Consider the following 19,159-nt stretch of genomic DNA (forward strand, 5'->3'; position numbering starts at 1 on the left):
GCATAGATGGACAATGAAGAGATTGCTGATAAAGCGAAAGAGTATCTACTTACTACAGATTACAGATAGGTAAGCCAGGATCATGTCATTTGGCGGTCTATAATTAAGTGTGGTAACTAGTAGAACTAATAGTAGAGAACTATATTTAAGTAAGTATAGGAAAGCCATGCTTCGGCATAAATGAATAGACCGGGGTGATAGGTACTACGGTCTCACAGAAAACCGACGTGGAACAACGTTTGCGTTGTTTCGTTGTGTGAGTGAGTTTACCAGAGACCCAATTACCTTCCCAATCTTCTAAATCCCCGATTCCCCAACCATCACTAAATTCCAAACCCCCAAATAGCCAGCAATGCTCTTGTTGTAAACACCGGCGATGTTTCGTTTGAGATACCACAAATTATATAGCCTATCCGATTTGGATACCTACCGCCATGTCGGGTATGACATTCCTAACTGTAGATGATACAAATATTTTATAAAATATTCACCTAGGATAGTTCGTAAAAAATAGATGATACGTTGTAATTTTAATTTGCTTTAGGTAGGTACCTACCTAGTTACATTTAAAATTAATTGTATATCTAAATAATTTGGCAATCAAAGAGTGTCAAAGATAAATAAATTACTTATGCAGGTACATAAACAGATACCTATTGATTAATATTGTTTCTTCAGTATGTGCTTAAATATCTACTTAGTGCTGTGATATGATAATAGATGGCGATTAGTTTGTTATTTGAGTCCGATTCAAAATATTACGAGTAATTTTTGTGGGATATTTCTTTATATGTACTTATATATTAGCTTTAATATAAAAATGGATTTACAGTAATGAAATATTTAATCATTATTAAGAAATGAAAAATAAATTACTTACAAATAAGATTGATACCATAATTTCTTAGTGATTATGGCGGTACTAGTTAATTTCTGAATACCTTAATTGGGTTGATTTGTGTTACTTTTCATTCGGAACATAATTTTTGAGCATACATTTTGTAAAACATCTTTCATTCGTCTACCTTTTATTTTCTTTAGTGTTGGATCAGTCAGTGACTGTAGTGGTTTTGAAAGATTTGACCAAAATTTATTAACATTTCTGTTTAAAATTTTATTTACTTAATTATTAAATATGGATAAATCGTTTTACACCAATTCAAACTTCGAAACGGGAAACGATGATTCGGGTTACAGTCCTGTGCAAAGTTCAGTGTCGAGTCCCACGTTAGCCTTTTATTCAGACTTTAGTAGGCAGAGTCCTAGCCCGCAAGTTGATGTTGATCTCTCATTTAGTTTGTCCAGTCTCTCAGTCTCTAACGACTCGTATAATGAAGATATCGTACAGAATCAATTGTTATCTGAATATTTGCTGTACTGTCCCACGTATGACCCGACGATAATCCCGGCAATGGTGTCTCTCTGGCAAAAAGGTAAGTCTTATACAATTTTATTTTTCATTAATCTTACTAATATTCATTAATTCGAATCATGAATTGTTAACATTGTTATTTTTTAGCGATACAAGGAGAGATTTCAGTTTATCCCTCCATGATTCTTTAAAATACCACCATGAGTCGAAAGAAATTGGTTCTAAATTGAGTATCTTTAGCCATCTTTACCGTACAGAAAGTGATAAACACCTAAACACATAAAAATTATATAGGTACATTACATACTTTACATACCTATGACGTATAAGTTGACGAAGCTATAACTAGGTACTTAGGTATCATATACCTACATACATACTTAAAGAAACAGTTCTCAATATGGGTTACAGGTAATTAATTTTTATGACCTATGTGTATGCATTGATTAGGCGGATATTTATGATTCTATGGATAACATACAATCTTAAATTTTTGAGTAAAGTACATAAAAATACTACTTTTTGTTTTAAAAGCTTGAACGGTTTGTGATTTTCAAAATAGCTATGTATTTTGTTCATATTATTCCATTAAACAACTTTAAATTATTACCGATATTTATTTATTACTACAAAATACTACTATCATTACAGGAACACCTACCTAATGCAATAGTGTATTGACATTTTTTTAACCTTAGACTAAATTAAGCAACAAATAATCTAAAATAACACTTCAGAGTAACACTTACTACTAAACATATCTTATATAGTTATGTATTTTTTTAAAGAAATTTATATTAATGTATAAGAAACAAATTAATGAGATGTCATGTAGGTATCTAAGTAAATTCAATTAATCAACTAGCAGCCCATCCCGGCTTCGCACAGGCTGACGACGGGCATACTTAATGATAAAATATTATAATAAAAGAAAATATGTCTGCAAGGCGACCCGACGGACCTGACTCCTGGGAGAGGCCCTATTTTTTAACTCCGGTTAGTACCTGCGACTAACCGGAGTGGCCTCTCCTACCTCATTCTTGCCTTAATCGGTTGGATTGAGTGGAGATTCGCGAGAGTGGAGCTGCCTTTAACTCCACTCGGAGGAAGCATATATCCCAGTAAGAAGCAGGTAGGGGTCTTGACCGTACTTCCGGGATTGCTCTAATAACCATGGCCCGTAGGATGCCTCTCCTTCCTCGTATGTAGGTATGTTGTATGTACGAATGTTGCCCCTTTGTCGCTACATGCTAGCGGCCGTTTCCGGGGGCCCATTAATTGAGTTTGCTAGTCACCCCCTGCCTGTGTTTCAATATTGGTCAGGGGCAGGGGCCATAGTATTCCATAGTTATCATATTTACCAGTCCATTAGCTTTTTCCATATTGCACAATAATCCTGCATCAACCGGTGATTGTCCTTTGGTGTACTTCCATAGTGCATACAGGGATAATCGCCGGTTGATATCCCATTACATGAAAAAAAACATTAATTGCAAACAAAAATGTAAGATAATATTTCTTTTAGTGAATATTTTTTCTTATTTTTTTTTTATATAAGTAAATTGTTTATGTTTACTTTTGCTTTCCCGTACCACTTCGCCGAGCGAAGTTTTTCCTATTAAGTATTTAAACTCGTGATATCATTTGAATGAAATATCCGAATCGAATCATTTAAAAGGTGATAAGAAGGTACCTATTGAAGAAGTCTTAAATACTTATTTATTTATTTTGATTAGGATCAATAGCCAGGTACGAATAAAGGGCCTTTTCTAGCGATGGTATTTAAATATATATATTTTTTTAATAAAAGGACACTTATTGTGAAATAACTATACTTAAGAGACAGAGACAGGCTGTCGCGACATTTTTATAGATAGTGATGTGTCCTGAAAAATTTTAGGTCACTTTGTCACTTTGTTAAATCGTTAATAGTTTTCGCAGCGCACGCGATTGAAGGAAGTTTTTTGTTTAGTTTTTTACACCTTGGGTTAGATTATTCAAGTTATAGTGAGTATCCCAAATTTTTTTTTAATAAATTGTAGCTTATGTTACTCGGGAATAGTGTAGCTTGCCAATGGTAAAACATTTTTTAAATCGGTCCAGTAGTTTCGGAGCCTATTCGCTTCAAACAAACAAAAAAATCAAACCTCTTTATAATATTAGTACAGGTAATAATAGTAGGAATGGGTGTGGTACTAAGGAGCTTCTCCTCATTGACATGTCCATTTGCCAATAGGTTCGTAGATCTCACAAGAATTTGTCCACATGCTGGATAGATTATAAGAAGGCCTACGACTCCGTGGCACATAGATACATGGCTCATTAAGGTACTGGAGCTGTACAAAGTTGATACAGCTCTGCGTGCCTTCCTGGTGTCATGTATGAGACATTGGAGAACAGTTCGTCGCTGTCCAGGATGTCAACAAATTTGTGAGAACGATGAACCCATTAGGATAGAGCGTGGTATATTCCAGGGTGATTACAGGTGACTAGTTTGAGTCCATTGTGGTTTTGCTTAGCGCTGAATCCTCTAAGCACTTTGCTGAAGGGTTCGAGGGACGAGAAACTCGTGAAAGCTAAAAAAGATAAAGCCAGTATATATCTTGATTTAGTTCATTTAGCTCATGAGGTTGTCGACTTGTGGGATGTAGATTCAGCAATCATTGTGCCGATAGTCGTATCTGCCAATGGCCTCATAGCCAAAAGCCTCGACCAACACCTGACTAGGCTAACGTTAGATGGTTGAGCCAAGAGCCTGATGCAGAAAGTAGTACTTCTAGACACGGCGCGTTTTGTCCGGAAATTCCTCTCTCTTGAGCCCTGATCTACGGTAACTTGGATTTCTATCGTTACTGGTGGGCTACTGCTTTTTATATTTTTAAATGTTTTTTTTTTCTAATTAAATATTTAAAAATATAATAAACAAGTAAGATAAATAAATAAATAATAAGTAACTATATAATATCTCTTCATGGTAGGTATAGAGAAATGGGAGTTGTTTTACTCAAATTTAACGCGTGCGGGCCATGGGCTCGGCTACGGCCAGTAAATCAAAACTACTGGATCGATTTTAATATTTTTTTTCAGTGCGTGACATAGCCTATAATTATTATGTTATATCCGTGCCAAGCCAGAGCGGGCCGCTATGTTTTATATACAACGTTCACAGCTTTTCTGTAGTGTATTTATTTTAATATGAGCATTGCACCCGTGCGAAGCCGGGGCGGGTTGCTAGTAAAAAATATGAATGTTTAGATACAATTATATACAACATAGTTTTCTAATGTTTTCCTAGCAACATTAGATATGTACTTGTTGATCTAGTTTAAACAGAATCGCTCATGCTAACGATACAGTTCGTATACTTTTTTTGTTCACTATTAAAAATCTACGATAGAATATCCATGGGCCACGTTGGGATAGGTATTCTTGTTTGTTTTGAAATTATCTGTTCATTTATCAATGATTCTATTTAGTTTTAGATACAATAAATCGTTTCAACATAAAAGAAAAGATTGAGGGGCAGTAATTAGTCTGTAGAAACTAAACTGAAACATGCAAATAAGCAAAACAATTACCTACTTACAATAAACAATCACACCGCCTGTCAGCTATGTGGACAATGGGCCCATACCGCGTTTGCTAGTGCTAATGAAAAATCCACATTTATTCAATCCGTAACGCGAAATAATGTATCTCGTACTGATTACCCAGTACTGCCCCAACCTCCTAAGATGGAGATTTCATAGACGTTCCAAAAAAATGATCACGTCAAAATAGTTGAACGAATCGGCACGTTTGGAACATTGGTAGAATAAAATCTGGAATAACATAGGCTACTTTGTCTCGCACAGAAACACGGGCGAAGTCGCTGACAGCCAACTATCTTCTGCTAATTAGTATAACTTAAAAGGCAAGGACAGAAAAAATGTCACAACACAGGTGACTGCTGATAATAATAAGTATACATACGTAAGTGCCTAAGTACCTACGTGCTAAACGTAGGTCGGTACTTAAATCGTACGGGGACATTGTAATCGCATATGACTCCTCCAACTGTTGCTCGAGTTAGGAAGTATTAAAGCAGAAATATAATACCATGGCGTGTCGTGGCGCTGTGGTAACCAATCGAATGCAAGCATTTGGCGACGCACGTGAGGCGATGCGCCACGACCTGCGAGTATGCTTCTAACCGTTATTTAGTTAAATACTTTAGAAAGAAAAATAATATCAGTACCGTACATAATATCTTTCCTATTTTTTTTACAATCTCGTAGAATTTGGTTAAACTTATACGATCGTGTGAAATAAGCTTCAACCTGGCCTAAAGAAGCAGGAAGTGCTGCCATCTGTAATTTCAATTATACGCCCTTGTGCGTGAAATAAATAAAATTTTTTCTTATACTTACAAATTATTTATAGTTAATAATAGGTAACTTTCCCAATCACCAATCAATGTATTTATCAACTATACTAAAGTGATTTATGGTCGTAAGAAAAAAAATGCATGCTCTTTAGTAACATTCTTTAATTATAAGTACATAAAAAAATATATTATTATGTAGATTAAATAATTATCTTATTAAATAATTATAATAAAAAGGTGTAAATACTGATGTCCTACTCTTGTGAAATAAGTTTGTAGATATTTTTGCAAGTCTCGTGACCAATTAATCTACTAAATATATCATTTGTACATTTGTCCAACACTATGCTATGTTGATGCCTAGTTATTGTCATCACTAGATTGAAAAAAAATGACATGCTAACGAAATATTGCATGCGTGACGTGAGTAGACGTGAACGATCGGATGACAGTTTTCAAGATTTAAAAAAATACGTGTTAATATTCATATTGAAAAGAAATATTTTTACATTTTTTATCTTTATTTAAACGAATTAAAATTCGGTACCAACGCTGAAATTAAGTGATTAGCAATATTTTTTAGTACATCAGTGACAGTCACGTTTGTTTATTGGTTAACATCCGCCATTTTGTACTGTCGTTTGTTTAGTGACTGGGGCTCTATCTATCCTAGTGATGCCAATAGCATTAACCAGGAACATTTTGTGATTTTACAAGTGGTGTACAATGTATATTCAAGAAACGTTAGTTTCAAAGGGTATAAATTAAAACGTGTGACTTGTCAACTGACGTCTATAATACTCTACCTATGTGCCGGATGTGTCCTACAATCGGTTAGGGCGATTTTACGTGCCACCTTGAGTGGTGTACGTGTCCCGATACCTATGCTGCCAAGAATATGAGTAGCAACGGGAATCAGGTGCCGTTGGCGCCGAGTCAGCGAGGACCCGGATCGTATCCTTTTTTTAAAACGTGTTTAATAAAGTTTGTATCATTTTATTTACGTAATAAATGCCACTTCAGCAGTCAGAAGAGCCGCAATTGCGAATAATTACAAATGTTGTTATTATTGCCACCCATGTAAATTTCCTGTGAGTTGAATATTGTTGTGGCAGCAGTCATGTCCAATCTAGAGAAGAAACAACTTACAGGTAGTTTATATTGCATTCAGGCAAGCTTTATTTGTTTTGCTGCAACATGACTTGTAGTAACCATTGTTTGTGACACTTGAGCAATTGTGTTATAATTATTTTTTATTCTTTACATGCATATTCTTAAAACATCAGTGGACAATAGAGTCACATGTAAGTGAAGATTACAAGTCAGCTGCAGTTCAAAATTTGTTTAACTTTTTGAAAAGTAACTTTTAAACCTCTTTCATAACTAATTTGTAGCAAAGCGAATGTATTTATTTATCTTTATGCGAAGTGAGACTACTTTCTGTGTTCTAAAACTTGTTTAAAGTAGTCACTTTGCTCATGTTTATAATGGTTACAAAATAAAGCTGTTGAATGGAGATTTGAACTGCTTTCTTCATTTGGAAGTTAAGATTTTTCTTCTCCAAGAATATACAAAAACTGGATTCTGTAATTCAACTGAAAGTGTGTTGATAATGTTGATATTTGTAAACATATAATCACAATTTAATTCTCAGTTTATGATGTTTGTAAATACAAGTATTTGTGATACTTTCATGACTTACCAATCAGCAGCTTGTTTTGTTTTTTTGTTCTTCAATAAAATTTATAACTTGTTTTAATACTTTATATATTTACAGTTAATTCAAATTTGCGAAGCAAGAATCATTTCACTATTAACAAAAATAACACCTGAACTATCCTATTCATTATCTGGCATCCATAGTTTTCAAAATTGCGGTGGAGGTAACATTTTCAACACAAAAATGTTTATAAAACGTAAGTAATTAATGTAACAAAACTAAATGTATTTAGTTGTTAATTTTATGCTATGTATTATTGGAGGTTTTAATAAGCATTTTTGTTTTGGTAAATGTTGTGCATAATTTTTCTTTCATTTAGGTTTTATCTTTTCATTTGCTATTATGTATTGCTTGTTGTGCCTTATCTTAAATATTATATAAGGTTACTTTTTATAATACTTCTATGGCTCCCTTACTTCCTCATAATTAGGTCACAATTGACATTAGGCCCTACATTATATTCACAAGTTAGATTTTCTGTTATTATTATTGCCACAACATCTCTGCCAAAATTTATAACCAATCTTAATCCAAAACAGTACATTAGAGATACTGACTGCTAGTGCCTACCTTATTGTTACTGTCCCAATCATTTTTGTTACTAAGTGATCCCAAGATCTATTTGTTATAGGTAACATGTATTATGGTCATTAAGCAGTCTATAAGTCAAGTTGATAATTCTTAAATTTATAACATATTGACAAGGCAGATAGGTGGAATGAGGACTCATTTTTATAGTTTTGAAAAGAAATAAAGTAGTTTCAAAATAATTTTACTAGCTTCTGCCAGTGACTTCACCCCATTTCAGTGGGATAAAGCCTATGTGTTATTTGAGATTATGAATAGAAGAATTTATCTACCTCTATTCGAAATTTCGTCCTGTTCGTTTCATATGTTTTGACATGATTGAGTAAGAAACATAAACTTTTACATTAACAATATTTTCCCTTTTATTATAATGATGGTTGATGTACTTTATTTTGCTTCATTTTGGCTTCATTGTTATTAATAGTTACCATTCTACTTTATATTTTTTAATGTACTGAATTTGGTAAATTGTTATTGTTAATTGTTAAAGATATGAAGTATTTGCAGGGATTGATTGAAAATGTCTGAAATTCTACTTTTTAATTTAATTTTTGTACTCCTGGCCCAGAAGTAGGGTTTTTTAACCAGCATGTTTGTATGAGTTGATATGTGTTTATAAAAGAAATCAGAGATGAAAAGAAATACATGAATGTTTTAGTTATACTCTTAAAGTTCTCTATTTCTTGACATGTGTTGTCCATTGACAAGTAATTTTTTTTTGGTATAAAGTTCATTCATATTGTTATTGTTTCTGTTATCAGAAATGATTAACTTTTCGAGTGGATGCAAGAACCTGATGTAAATCAGTTGGTTTGTCGTAAATTACATGGGACTTATAACGGATGCAATAAACTGCTCATAAGGCGCAGTGTCTGGCAGATCGACTGCAACCTACATGTCGCGGATTTGCCACACAAAACAATATTTTGTATGTCCCACAAATTGTTGTTCTGGGTCAGGAGTCAGGATAATATGTAAGTGAAGGTCATTTATAAATTATCTAAATCAATCACAGAAGAAAATGTATTTGTGATATACAGGTGTTCATCTTATACTCAGCTTTGACCTTTGGAAAATGAAAGGCATGATGTTCTGTTGTGTTATCAAAAATGCAGAACTTGTTCTTTTTTGTTTTCAGAATCCAGTAGTGTGCCAGTCACACTTTTAAAGGGCTAATGAGTGGAATAACTAACGTCACAATAACTGCTGCCCCAGGCACAATTAACCGTGTACCCTGTTTTTTGTTGCTGTTGATTTAATAGGTATAATATTATCCCTTTGACTTTTTAACGAATTGTTGGAGAAATCCGTACGTTCTTCACGACACTTATTTTTTTCGCAAAATCATTCCCTCTTCAGTATCTCACTGTTGAGATCTATAATAATCTGATAAATTGCACCTGGAAACATGTTAACATTTATCTAAACCTGTTGACGCTATTGTGCTCTCAGCTAATAACAATAGGATCTTTTTCTCTATAGTCCATGATTTCTCTAGTAAAGTTAACTTTAGTTTTACAGTGTACTCGAAGTATTTATTGGAGACGAACTGGGGATGTAAAACCCTAAAGCTACTTTTTTTTCGTAGTTTTATGGACAGCCATTCATAAGTTTCTCACATTAAAACTCGATTAAGTTTCAAAAACGCTGTAGATGCGATTTCCATGTGTCGCTAGCAACAAAGTAGTAAACCCATTTCCACCATAGGATACAGATAGCATACCGTATGAAATGCTAAGTACTACTCATTGTACTTTTCAGAAATACTAAGTATCCCAGTCTGTCGGCTTTAATCAATCCAGAATTCTAATATTAGCTGCCGCTATTTTCATGATTAAAAACAATTAAATAATTCTAGGAACTCTAAATACGCCATACTCAATAACTAATAAAACAGAACAGAAAATAATTAATGACTAAATCCCAAAAGATAGTGGATAATATTGGTAAAAAAGACTGTTCGAAATGAACAATAAGTAAGTAATAACTAAGTAAATAAACAAGGCAACGAAAAATGTAAGTGGTCGGTTAATTGTGTCTGTTTGTGTAATAGCCATATCATGAGCAACTGGCATCCACGTGGTATTTTTTACATTTAATACTATAACCTTAGTTTCATGTTGCATGCTTTGTTTACTTGGAATACGTATTTTTGGCACCACTGATGCATGTAGCACGTGACACTGAGTTTACCTACATCCAATTATAAAATTGAATAGGCAATAAAACATGTTAATTATATTTTTTTATTAAAACTCGATGTCAAACAACTTTTGACATCGGTAACGAACAATGGGCTTGCTTTTAAGAAGCACTTTGTTGCTGCTTTAGACCGCTGCATTCCGCATAGAATCGGAAATAGGCAATTACTTTTTCAAAAGCTTGGTTCCACGATGCATATCGCTACGGTAGGTAGTTTAACGTACAATAACGCTGCAGCGACCGGACGCAGGTAGTCCCCAAAATACGTTACAGTACCGTTGCCATTGACAATTCCCGGTCGGCAAAAAAACCTGCATGGGTATTTAGTAAAGCTTAGCCATTGTATACTAGAAAGTTACAATTACTTAACGTTATATTACTTTATTCTGTAATTAAGACGATTTTTCTAGTTCTTATTTGGCTGAATTTTTAGTTATTATTTTTATTGTTTATAGCTACGAAAAGTCTAATAGTTGATTTAATCACGAAAACAATTACATAATGGCTTAAATAGGTTAACTTAATTACTTTATCATTTTCAAACATTATTAAAACTATGTAATTGTTCGATTAGTATGTAGTATCGCTTATGTTTTTCCTTTTTTTAATGCATATTATATTTATATACGTACATTTTAGTAGATACTGGTCGTAACACTATTCAACATGCTTTATTTAAAGTATGTAGCTGTAGAAATGCACATCAAATATTGGGCACCAAAAACGGAAAGCTTGTTTATTTATACTATCTTAGAGTGCTGATGCGCGTCTACGAAATGATTCGATAAGGGCGTCCATAGTTAGCTGATTAGAACATTAATTATAGATGTAGATAACTTCATATTGAAGTGAGGTAGCAAATACCTTGATTTCATTGATTGAATAATAGCTGTTACGAAATAATAGTGCATCTTATTTTAATATCAACCATATCGTTTTAGTAACAAGTTATTACCAAAAGACGTATGTCAAATCTCCAAGAAAAGGGACTCCAAACCGACGCAGTGGAAATGTATTTGTTTATCGATCCCCTAAAAAACATTAAAATAAGCAACAAAAAAAAATATTATTTATTGTCAGCCATGGTCGTCCCACTGCAGGACAAAGGCCTTCCTTCTGGGCCAGCCGCTCCACTCCACTCACTGGCCACAGGACTCCACTCAGTAGTGAGTTTTGCCCACCGTCCGACATGCGGCAGACATGTTCAGCCCAGTTCCTCTTAGGGAAAAAAATAATAATTCAGCACAAAATCAAAATTACTTCATCTAAAATGTTAACCACCAAATGCGAGATGGTAATAAGAGATGCCACATTCCTAAAGTCTTAGATAGGTACTTTTCTTCTTGCGTCAGGTTTCGAACATTTTTGGCAGATGCCCTTTTAGTTCATTTTCTTACTTATTGATTAGTATTATATTGATAGCTTTCTACGGACGCTCTAAAATTGCATTTGCGAGCTCATAAAATTAGTACCGTTTATCACATTCCAAACAGCAGCAAATACGAGAGATTTCCTTATGATAAAAACTCGATAACGTGCAGATGTTTCACTATTCGCTTATTTATATTTTCCTTTAGCTGAATACCGCCTACGATATTTTATATGGAATGCAAAATACTAAAAGAGCTTAGACTGTTTGTACTTGCTGGCGTTTGTTTGTTTATTATTTTTTATTTTTTTTTATTCACAACCGCTCTCTTTTCTCTTATCATTGTGGCATGGTACCACTGACTGTAGCTACAAAGTACCTACTTAGTTCTCTACAAAGTATTTTTATTTTAAACAATTCCAGCTAACGCAAAATACTACATGCGCATGGCGGAATACTTTTTGTAAATTAATGAGAGTCAAACATCATAGGGATATCTCTCGTCTAATATAATTTGCCAAATAAAAAAAAATGCCGTATACATTGTGTTCCTTTGGTATACAATGGGTAATACTCCTTAAATAAATAACATATCCATAAATAATCCTTTCTGTTGGAAGATTCTTCTGAATTTTTTATTTCATTGTAATTAAGATTGATAAGAAATTGGGATAAAGATTTGTTTTTTTAGTTTTTGACGTAAACGTACCGTACCTACACCTACCTACCAACGTACGTAAAGTAAACATGCATTTTTATACATTTTCATCAAGTAAATACAACCAACACTGAGTAAAATTTGTAAACAAATTGATAAAATTTCTAACAAGAAATAGATTTGCTTAATCTAAACTTGTGAAAAGTCTCTCTTTTGCATTAATAGTCGTATCAATAGACTGCTGTTCTGGCGAATTGGCACTATTAAAACGTCTTAATTCTAAACGTGACGGTGTTACTAATAATTATTGTAAATTGTTAGTATTATGTAAAAATAATTTTCTCTATCTATAAGAAGTAAATCCCTGGTTGTATCTGAACGGGGTCCGATTCATAGGTCAATAATGGTGGACTGCTGTCCGGATCCACAGCGCAGGACCGACCTATTTTATACTGACAGCGACTTTAGATACAAAATAGGTTTCGTATTGACTTATCTCTAAACATTTATCAAAATATTGTCTACAGTCATAAGAAATTAATTCACAATGCCTTACCCAAATATCTTTACACTTTGTACTACAACTATATTATATTGTAGAGGTGTATTATAATAAGATTCAATTTTAATAAATAAGAACCAACATTGACTACCTATAATAGTTCTGTCTCGTCAATATCTGGTTATTATCACTGACAACTCTTGTTGATGAAATTGGTGCAAGCGTAAGCAAGGAGTCTTGGGTCGACAAGATATTTAACATTTAATAAATATTAACTGTCAAAAGGAGTAAATAGCTGAGTTATATAATATGTATTGTAAATATCAACTGTATTGTATAACTGCTGCAGATATTTCCCTAATTAATATTATAAAGTAATGTTTGTTTCATTACACGGCCAAGCCTGTTGATTGTGATATTTTTACTGTTTAGTTAGAATTCCATGCAAATGTATTGTGTATTGTATATCAAATAATGTATCCAAGCGTCATTAATTATATTATTCATTATTAAGTCTTAGTATATAACATTTTTAGAAATAGTTTTTTAAGCTGAACTTTTAAGATACCACTCTTTGAAATTCATATGCATTGAAAATAATGTTGGTGTATCTAGTAAAATAATATTACAATTTACAATGTGTAAATAGGTCCTGGATATTTTTTACTTTAAAGATTAAAGTCTTGAAATTAACAAATGAACTTCTTACGTTTTTTTTTAATTACAAAAATACTCGACTTACACAGTAATAAATGTTCAGGACGCTACATTCATTTTTCTTAATAGTGTATTAGACATCAATTTTGGTTGCATCTGTATAGTTATTAGTAGATAATAATAACTCGTTATATTCAGATGTATTTTATACATATTCATGTTTGTATTAATTTGTTAGAATTTGTTCAAATTAGATAAAAATGTACACCGATAAAGTTACGTGCCAAATAAAGAAGCCATTTATAAATGTCTACTAACTACTAGAATATGTATAACAGCTATGTGTTAAAATAAAATTTATGCTGTTCAATAATGATAAGATTTTACTCTTAGGGATTTATGGAATTTAAGTTTGGCTAAGTAAGAAATTTAAATTTTGTTACTTTAACAAGATATTATGTAGTCATAGTCCATTATACAATGTATTAAAATTGTATTATACTTAAAACAATCATTATTAAAATGTATACAATGAAAGATGCTTGTGTTATCGAACAATGCGATTTCTTTGCACAACATTGGGATTGTAATGTGATGAATTTTGCAATACACTTATTAAATTACGCCATTCTGCGTTTTTTAATCAACATCACTTTTAATTTTTTTTCTAGTAGTTAGATTTTGGCATCAATTAGGGCACAATTGGCACGGTTATACAACTCCCCATTAATTTGAATTTATTTTTATTTTCAAAATTGTAATTTTAAAACACAAAATTATTATTGGAGAATATTTATTTGGTTTGAAAGACTTAAAGGAACATCATAATAATGCCATTATTTTAAAAATAAGTAGTATTCTTGTGATGAATTCCTTAACAGCTGAAACATTGGCAACAGCTAAGTCAAATGCGGTATATTTTTTATTTACTAGCCCCAGCGGCGAGTTGAATTCTTACAGCAGGTAAGTAAAACAATATACCGTCACAGTCTTCAGAGACTCGAAAACTGTAAAGAAATACTATTGTATTTTTATACATCCTGGGAAGAAATGTCAGAGCTGATTAGGTATAACTGAGTTGAAACCATTAAAATACGACTGGTATATGACTAGCAGTATTGAAAAATCATGATTCTTGTGTACAAATTATATCATTGTTAGATTATAAAAAAAATGCGTATAAAATACCGACTTCAAAAAAATCAAAAACTAAAAACAAAACGAAGGGTAGAAACATAAAAATTTACTATTATTAGTACTAATAGGTTATCCAGATCCACCCACTGATAGGTTAGAAGTCGTTTAACCTCATCCTTTTTTGAAGTCGGTAAAAACTTAAAAAGTTAAATGAAATACTTTTCTAATTTCTTTTCACTCATTATTATAGTAATATTCAATAGTTAACATGAAATGTGTCGTTGGGGACTGTCCTAAATATTGTCACTAATAGTTCAGTATAGAATAGTGCTATATATCTAACAAAATTATGGTAACTAAGTACGTAGTACAGTGTGGTTTGCAACGTGTTCAATCTCGACCGGTCTTGAGCTTACCCTATCGTCTCGCTTCACGTCACACCGATGGGTACCCGTAATTTCTGCCAGTATGGTACGACGTTTGGTTTACCGAGAACGGCTATGGTTTCCATTCCAGATCCTTTAGCAATACCTACCTTTGGTCCAAAGGCTTGCTCGTGTATAAGGACGGAATCCCTTCGGAATGTGTGGCTAATCCATCCCCATTTGCTCTGGGTTGTTGTACTCATTTCCAAAATTATTGCTATAGAGACTAAGAAGTAGGTGGTTCTTAGAAAAATGACTTGCGAAATCATGCTGACTTACAAAATCTACATAATCATACAATTATAATGTTATTTTAGAAACAATGCCATTATGATTCTTTAACACAAAAGTATCGATAAGAGGCCTTGTGCATTTCAAGAATTAAATCTAGATGACGCAGATTTCCCTAGACACAATGCAGCTAGGTAGCGAAATAGTAAACGAATTTTCATCATTCCCTTAAGATTTCACGATTTAGGTAAAGTATGGGCACTTTTATTAATCATATGAAATTGATTGACTGATTAACAGTTTAATGTTGATAATTTATTTTGAGATACCTACAGGACTGTTTCAAAATACATAGCGCGAAGTAAAATATGTTTTACAAATACATATTTCAATAACTATATTAATATCCACTTATAGTTTCTTAGACAAAATTACTTGTGCTACAAACCCCTGCAAAATTATGCTTTAATGACAAGTCACTATATTAGTATGATAGCGTTTCCCTCGACGAGTATTGTGAACAATTTTCATTTTCATATCCGCAAAATCAGCCTGGCGATTTGTGAAATGCGAAATCAAGTTTAATTTGTTTGTAAAATAGCATTTGTTTTAGTGCTCATCCATTTCAACCCTAATTATCATATAGTACCTTACAAACTGTAAAAAATGTAGAAGGTACCTAATATTTTTTCGCTTTCTATTGTCCTGACCTTTGGATTCTCTTCCTTTTTAATGAATTTCATTCTAGTACTATTAATATTATCGTTTGAAATATTGACCGAATTTCGCCTATTAAGAGTATATTATATATGTCGCAAAAGGAGATGGCCGTGAAAGATATCAGGAGTTATCGCACTACCCCTTATACAAGAGGGCTTACGCCCTGCAACTTCGGGGTATAAATAGCCTCATCGCTATATCAGTGACACGTCGCTGGAGCGAAACGCTCGGGTCGTCACAACGAGGACCATCCGGAGGACACAGTATACGACGTGTCCTCAGGGATGTGATCGGTGACGGCGACCCCTCGCGCCCGGCCCATTATGCCGAACGATGGAGATTGGGATGCCGTCTCCTCCTTCTACGAAGCATTCACGCTAGATAAGGAGTAGAGGGGGCGCGTGATCTAATTACGTTCTCACGCCTCAGCCGTCTCGAGAAACACTCCAGGCACGAATGCGAGATGATTTTCGGCCACCATAAGAACGAGTCTGCAAACGGCTAGCACGGGTAGCTCACAGCGAGTCCTGTTCTGCGCTCACCTCCAAGAGCCATCAGACCACCACATATAGGTCCCAGTTGGACTGATGTCCGACCCGGAGCTGTGGACGACCTAACAGGTTATCAAGGCTCCGGCTCGAAAGGCAGTAGTAGGAACGGGGCGGGAGAAGTCATTAGATGATTTTACCCCCTTAAAAAAGACATCCTTTATTCTCTTATCACCAAAAATATGTGAAAAATAAACGTCTCTTACAACCACACTTAAATAAATTGTCACATTATTCATTATGTATCGTCAAAATTTACTGTAAAAGGCACTGTTCTGATTCTGATCTGACATTAGGCATCGATCCCTTAGTAACTGTGTTGCATAAGTATTGTGAGATATTTCTGATACCAAAGTGTAGGTCTGGAAATAAAACGAGAAACGTCTTATAGTTTGTATCATCAATTTCTATAAGGATTCGCATGGAAATTATTAGTAGAGTAGGTCGATTTCTAACCCCACTTTTCGGTAGATACAAGTGGCCCCTAAATATAGTGTTGAAACCCACTTGCTTTACAACGTGCATTATCCCAGGTATATACCATAATACTATCATGAATTCCTAAATCGAAAATTTTATACTTCTCACGATTGAAATGGGATATTGCTCGTTTTCCCCCTATTTCATAAAGAAAGTTAGTTACAAAAATGTATGACAGTCGAATGGTTATGCGGATTGGCTAAGTGGTTACAAAGTGTTGCAAAGTTTCAAACGTTGGCAACAGGGTAGTATAGTATTTACCAAAGTTTCATAATTAGTGCATGTTTAATTATTCCATGATTCTATTAAATACGTCCTAGATCCTAGATAGATTACGTTTTTCATCGTTCACCATTACCGTCACTCTCATCATGTTTTCATTTAACTACATCTAGGTATTTGTTGGAGGCAGACTCTGACAAATAACTACACATAGATAAGTCGTGCAAAACATAACCATACAGAGTAAGGCAGAATCACCTAAATCTTCAATAGAGGTAAGGTATGTGTACGTCGTCGGTAAGTATGTACTTAGGGTAGGACACCTAGCTACTAAATTGGCTTAAAATTATTTCTGGAAAGCAATAAATAATCGATTGCTTTGTATTAATTATATCACTTACTAAAAATACTATTCTAAGTTCTTACTAAGATCACACCTTAAACTACATCTTACTACACAATCTTAATATTAGACTAGCATTCGACTTTTCAAAGATTACTCGCTTTAGATGTTTGGCGATTCTCGAAAGCACCTCACTAGTTCGAACATTTTTGGAGTAGCAACCCTGCCACCCTAAAATACAATCACTCCCCTACACGACTGTGACGTCTCTTTCACACACAAGCAGAAATATATACGATATTTTAGTTTGTAGTCCATTACTGCTGTAGACCTTTTACAAACGCGCGGGCCGTCGTCGCGCTATTAATATGAGCTGCAATGGACGTCGTCTGATCCATTTTGTCGCTAACTTGACACAGTACATATTACGGGGGTAACTAGGGGCGCTAGGGAACGCCCCAAAATTTTTAGCAGTGGATGTAGAGACTGTCTCTTTCTTTCGCTGTTTCGTGATACACTTAATAAAAATGTTCATTGGTGGCATATCGCATCAGACGATTTTGCGACATTGAATACTACACATATTAGTAAAGACGTTTAAATAAGTTAAATCATATTTTCGATTATACAAATTACGTGAAAATCATAGAATTTAACATGAAAGTGTCACGTTGACGCATATTTAAGTGCTAGTGTAAAGCGATGTAGCATGTAGCGCGCCGTTTGCTTATCGATTTTCTCTATGCTGCATTAAATTACTATTTAAATTGTGAATGCGGACTGCATTGAATAATATTTTAATATGCGTTGTGCCTATATAACTAATAAAAATTCCTCGAAATTGGTGCAGTGATTAATATTGTTGTGGCAAAAGCTGGCGTAATTTATAAGTTATCATAACAACACCGACAGAACGCGGTTGTCTTACATGCATTAATACATCGAACTGACACCTCGTGTCGGCGTATTACGACATGGTACTTTAATTAAGTATAGATTGCCTTATGCCGATGATTGTGTCTCCATTGTTTTGGGAATGGTTCAACATTTGGCTTATTCAATTTCTAAAAGATTTATATCATGAAATTAAAATGGTTGCACTAAGAGGAACAAATAGTTCTCTAAATACATTGTCACATGCGTGTGTTAACCATGGAAATCAGTCACAACAGAGTGCGATTGATGTGGCGCAAAGTTTACAAACATCATTGAATATGCCACAATCGGCAGTGGCACAGCACATCAATGCGAATCAAATCAATTTGCAACCCTTGAACAATGTTTCACTGCAGTTTGTACCGCAGCATACTAACTCTAACTCTAACAAACATGAACAATCGTCTTCTCGGTATTCCAACTCTAATTGCATGCTGCCTTCGCATCATTACCGACTGTTAACTCAAACCAGTAAGTGAATACTAACAACCCTTGTACTTATAAAATAGTTCTGTTTTTAATCCGGAATTTTAACTTTAATATTTGTTTCAAGCACTTTTTCCATTTCTAGACGAAATTTTATTGTTTAGTTAATCTCTAGTATCGATCTATTTTATGAGCTATTGAGCTATTGTTTCGTTGGCGATCATAATTTTTTTTTACTTCACTAGGTGCATTTTTTA

The 19,159-nt window shown here is 33.8% G+C and overlaps 1 protein-coding gene across 6 annotated transcripts in view; it reads left to right on the forward strand.

Moving 5' to 3' along the window:
* The first annotated feature begins 1,120 nt into the window (after positions 1-1,120).
* LOC118281452 (eukaryotic translation initiation factor 4 gamma 3) overlaps positions 1,121-19,159 on the forward strand; it is a 46,744-nt gene continuing 28,705 nt past the window's right edge. For 3 of the 6 annotated variants that reach the window (XM_035602050.2, XM_035602105.2, XM_035602344.2), the window contains exon 1: positions 18,530-18,947. In XM_035602050.2, coding sequence (XP_035457943.1) covers positions 18,545-18,947 — 403 coding nt within the window. In that variant the 5' untranslated portion in view covers positions 18,530-18,544. Of the gene's footprint in view, positions 1,434-6,141; positions 6,693-18,529; positions 18,948-19,159 lie in introns of those variants that run through there. The other 3 variants (XM_035602185.2, XM_035602266.2, XM_050704463.1) reach the window with 3 other exon arrangements.

This window comes from Spodoptera frugiperda, chromosome 25 (genome assembly GCF_023101765.2).
Source record: "Spodoptera frugiperda isolate SF20-4 chromosome 25, AGI-APGP_CSIRO_Sfru_2.0, whole genome shotgun sequence".
Lineage (NCBI taxonomy): Eukaryota > Metazoa > Arthropoda > Insecta > Lepidoptera > Noctuidae > Spodoptera > Spodoptera frugiperda.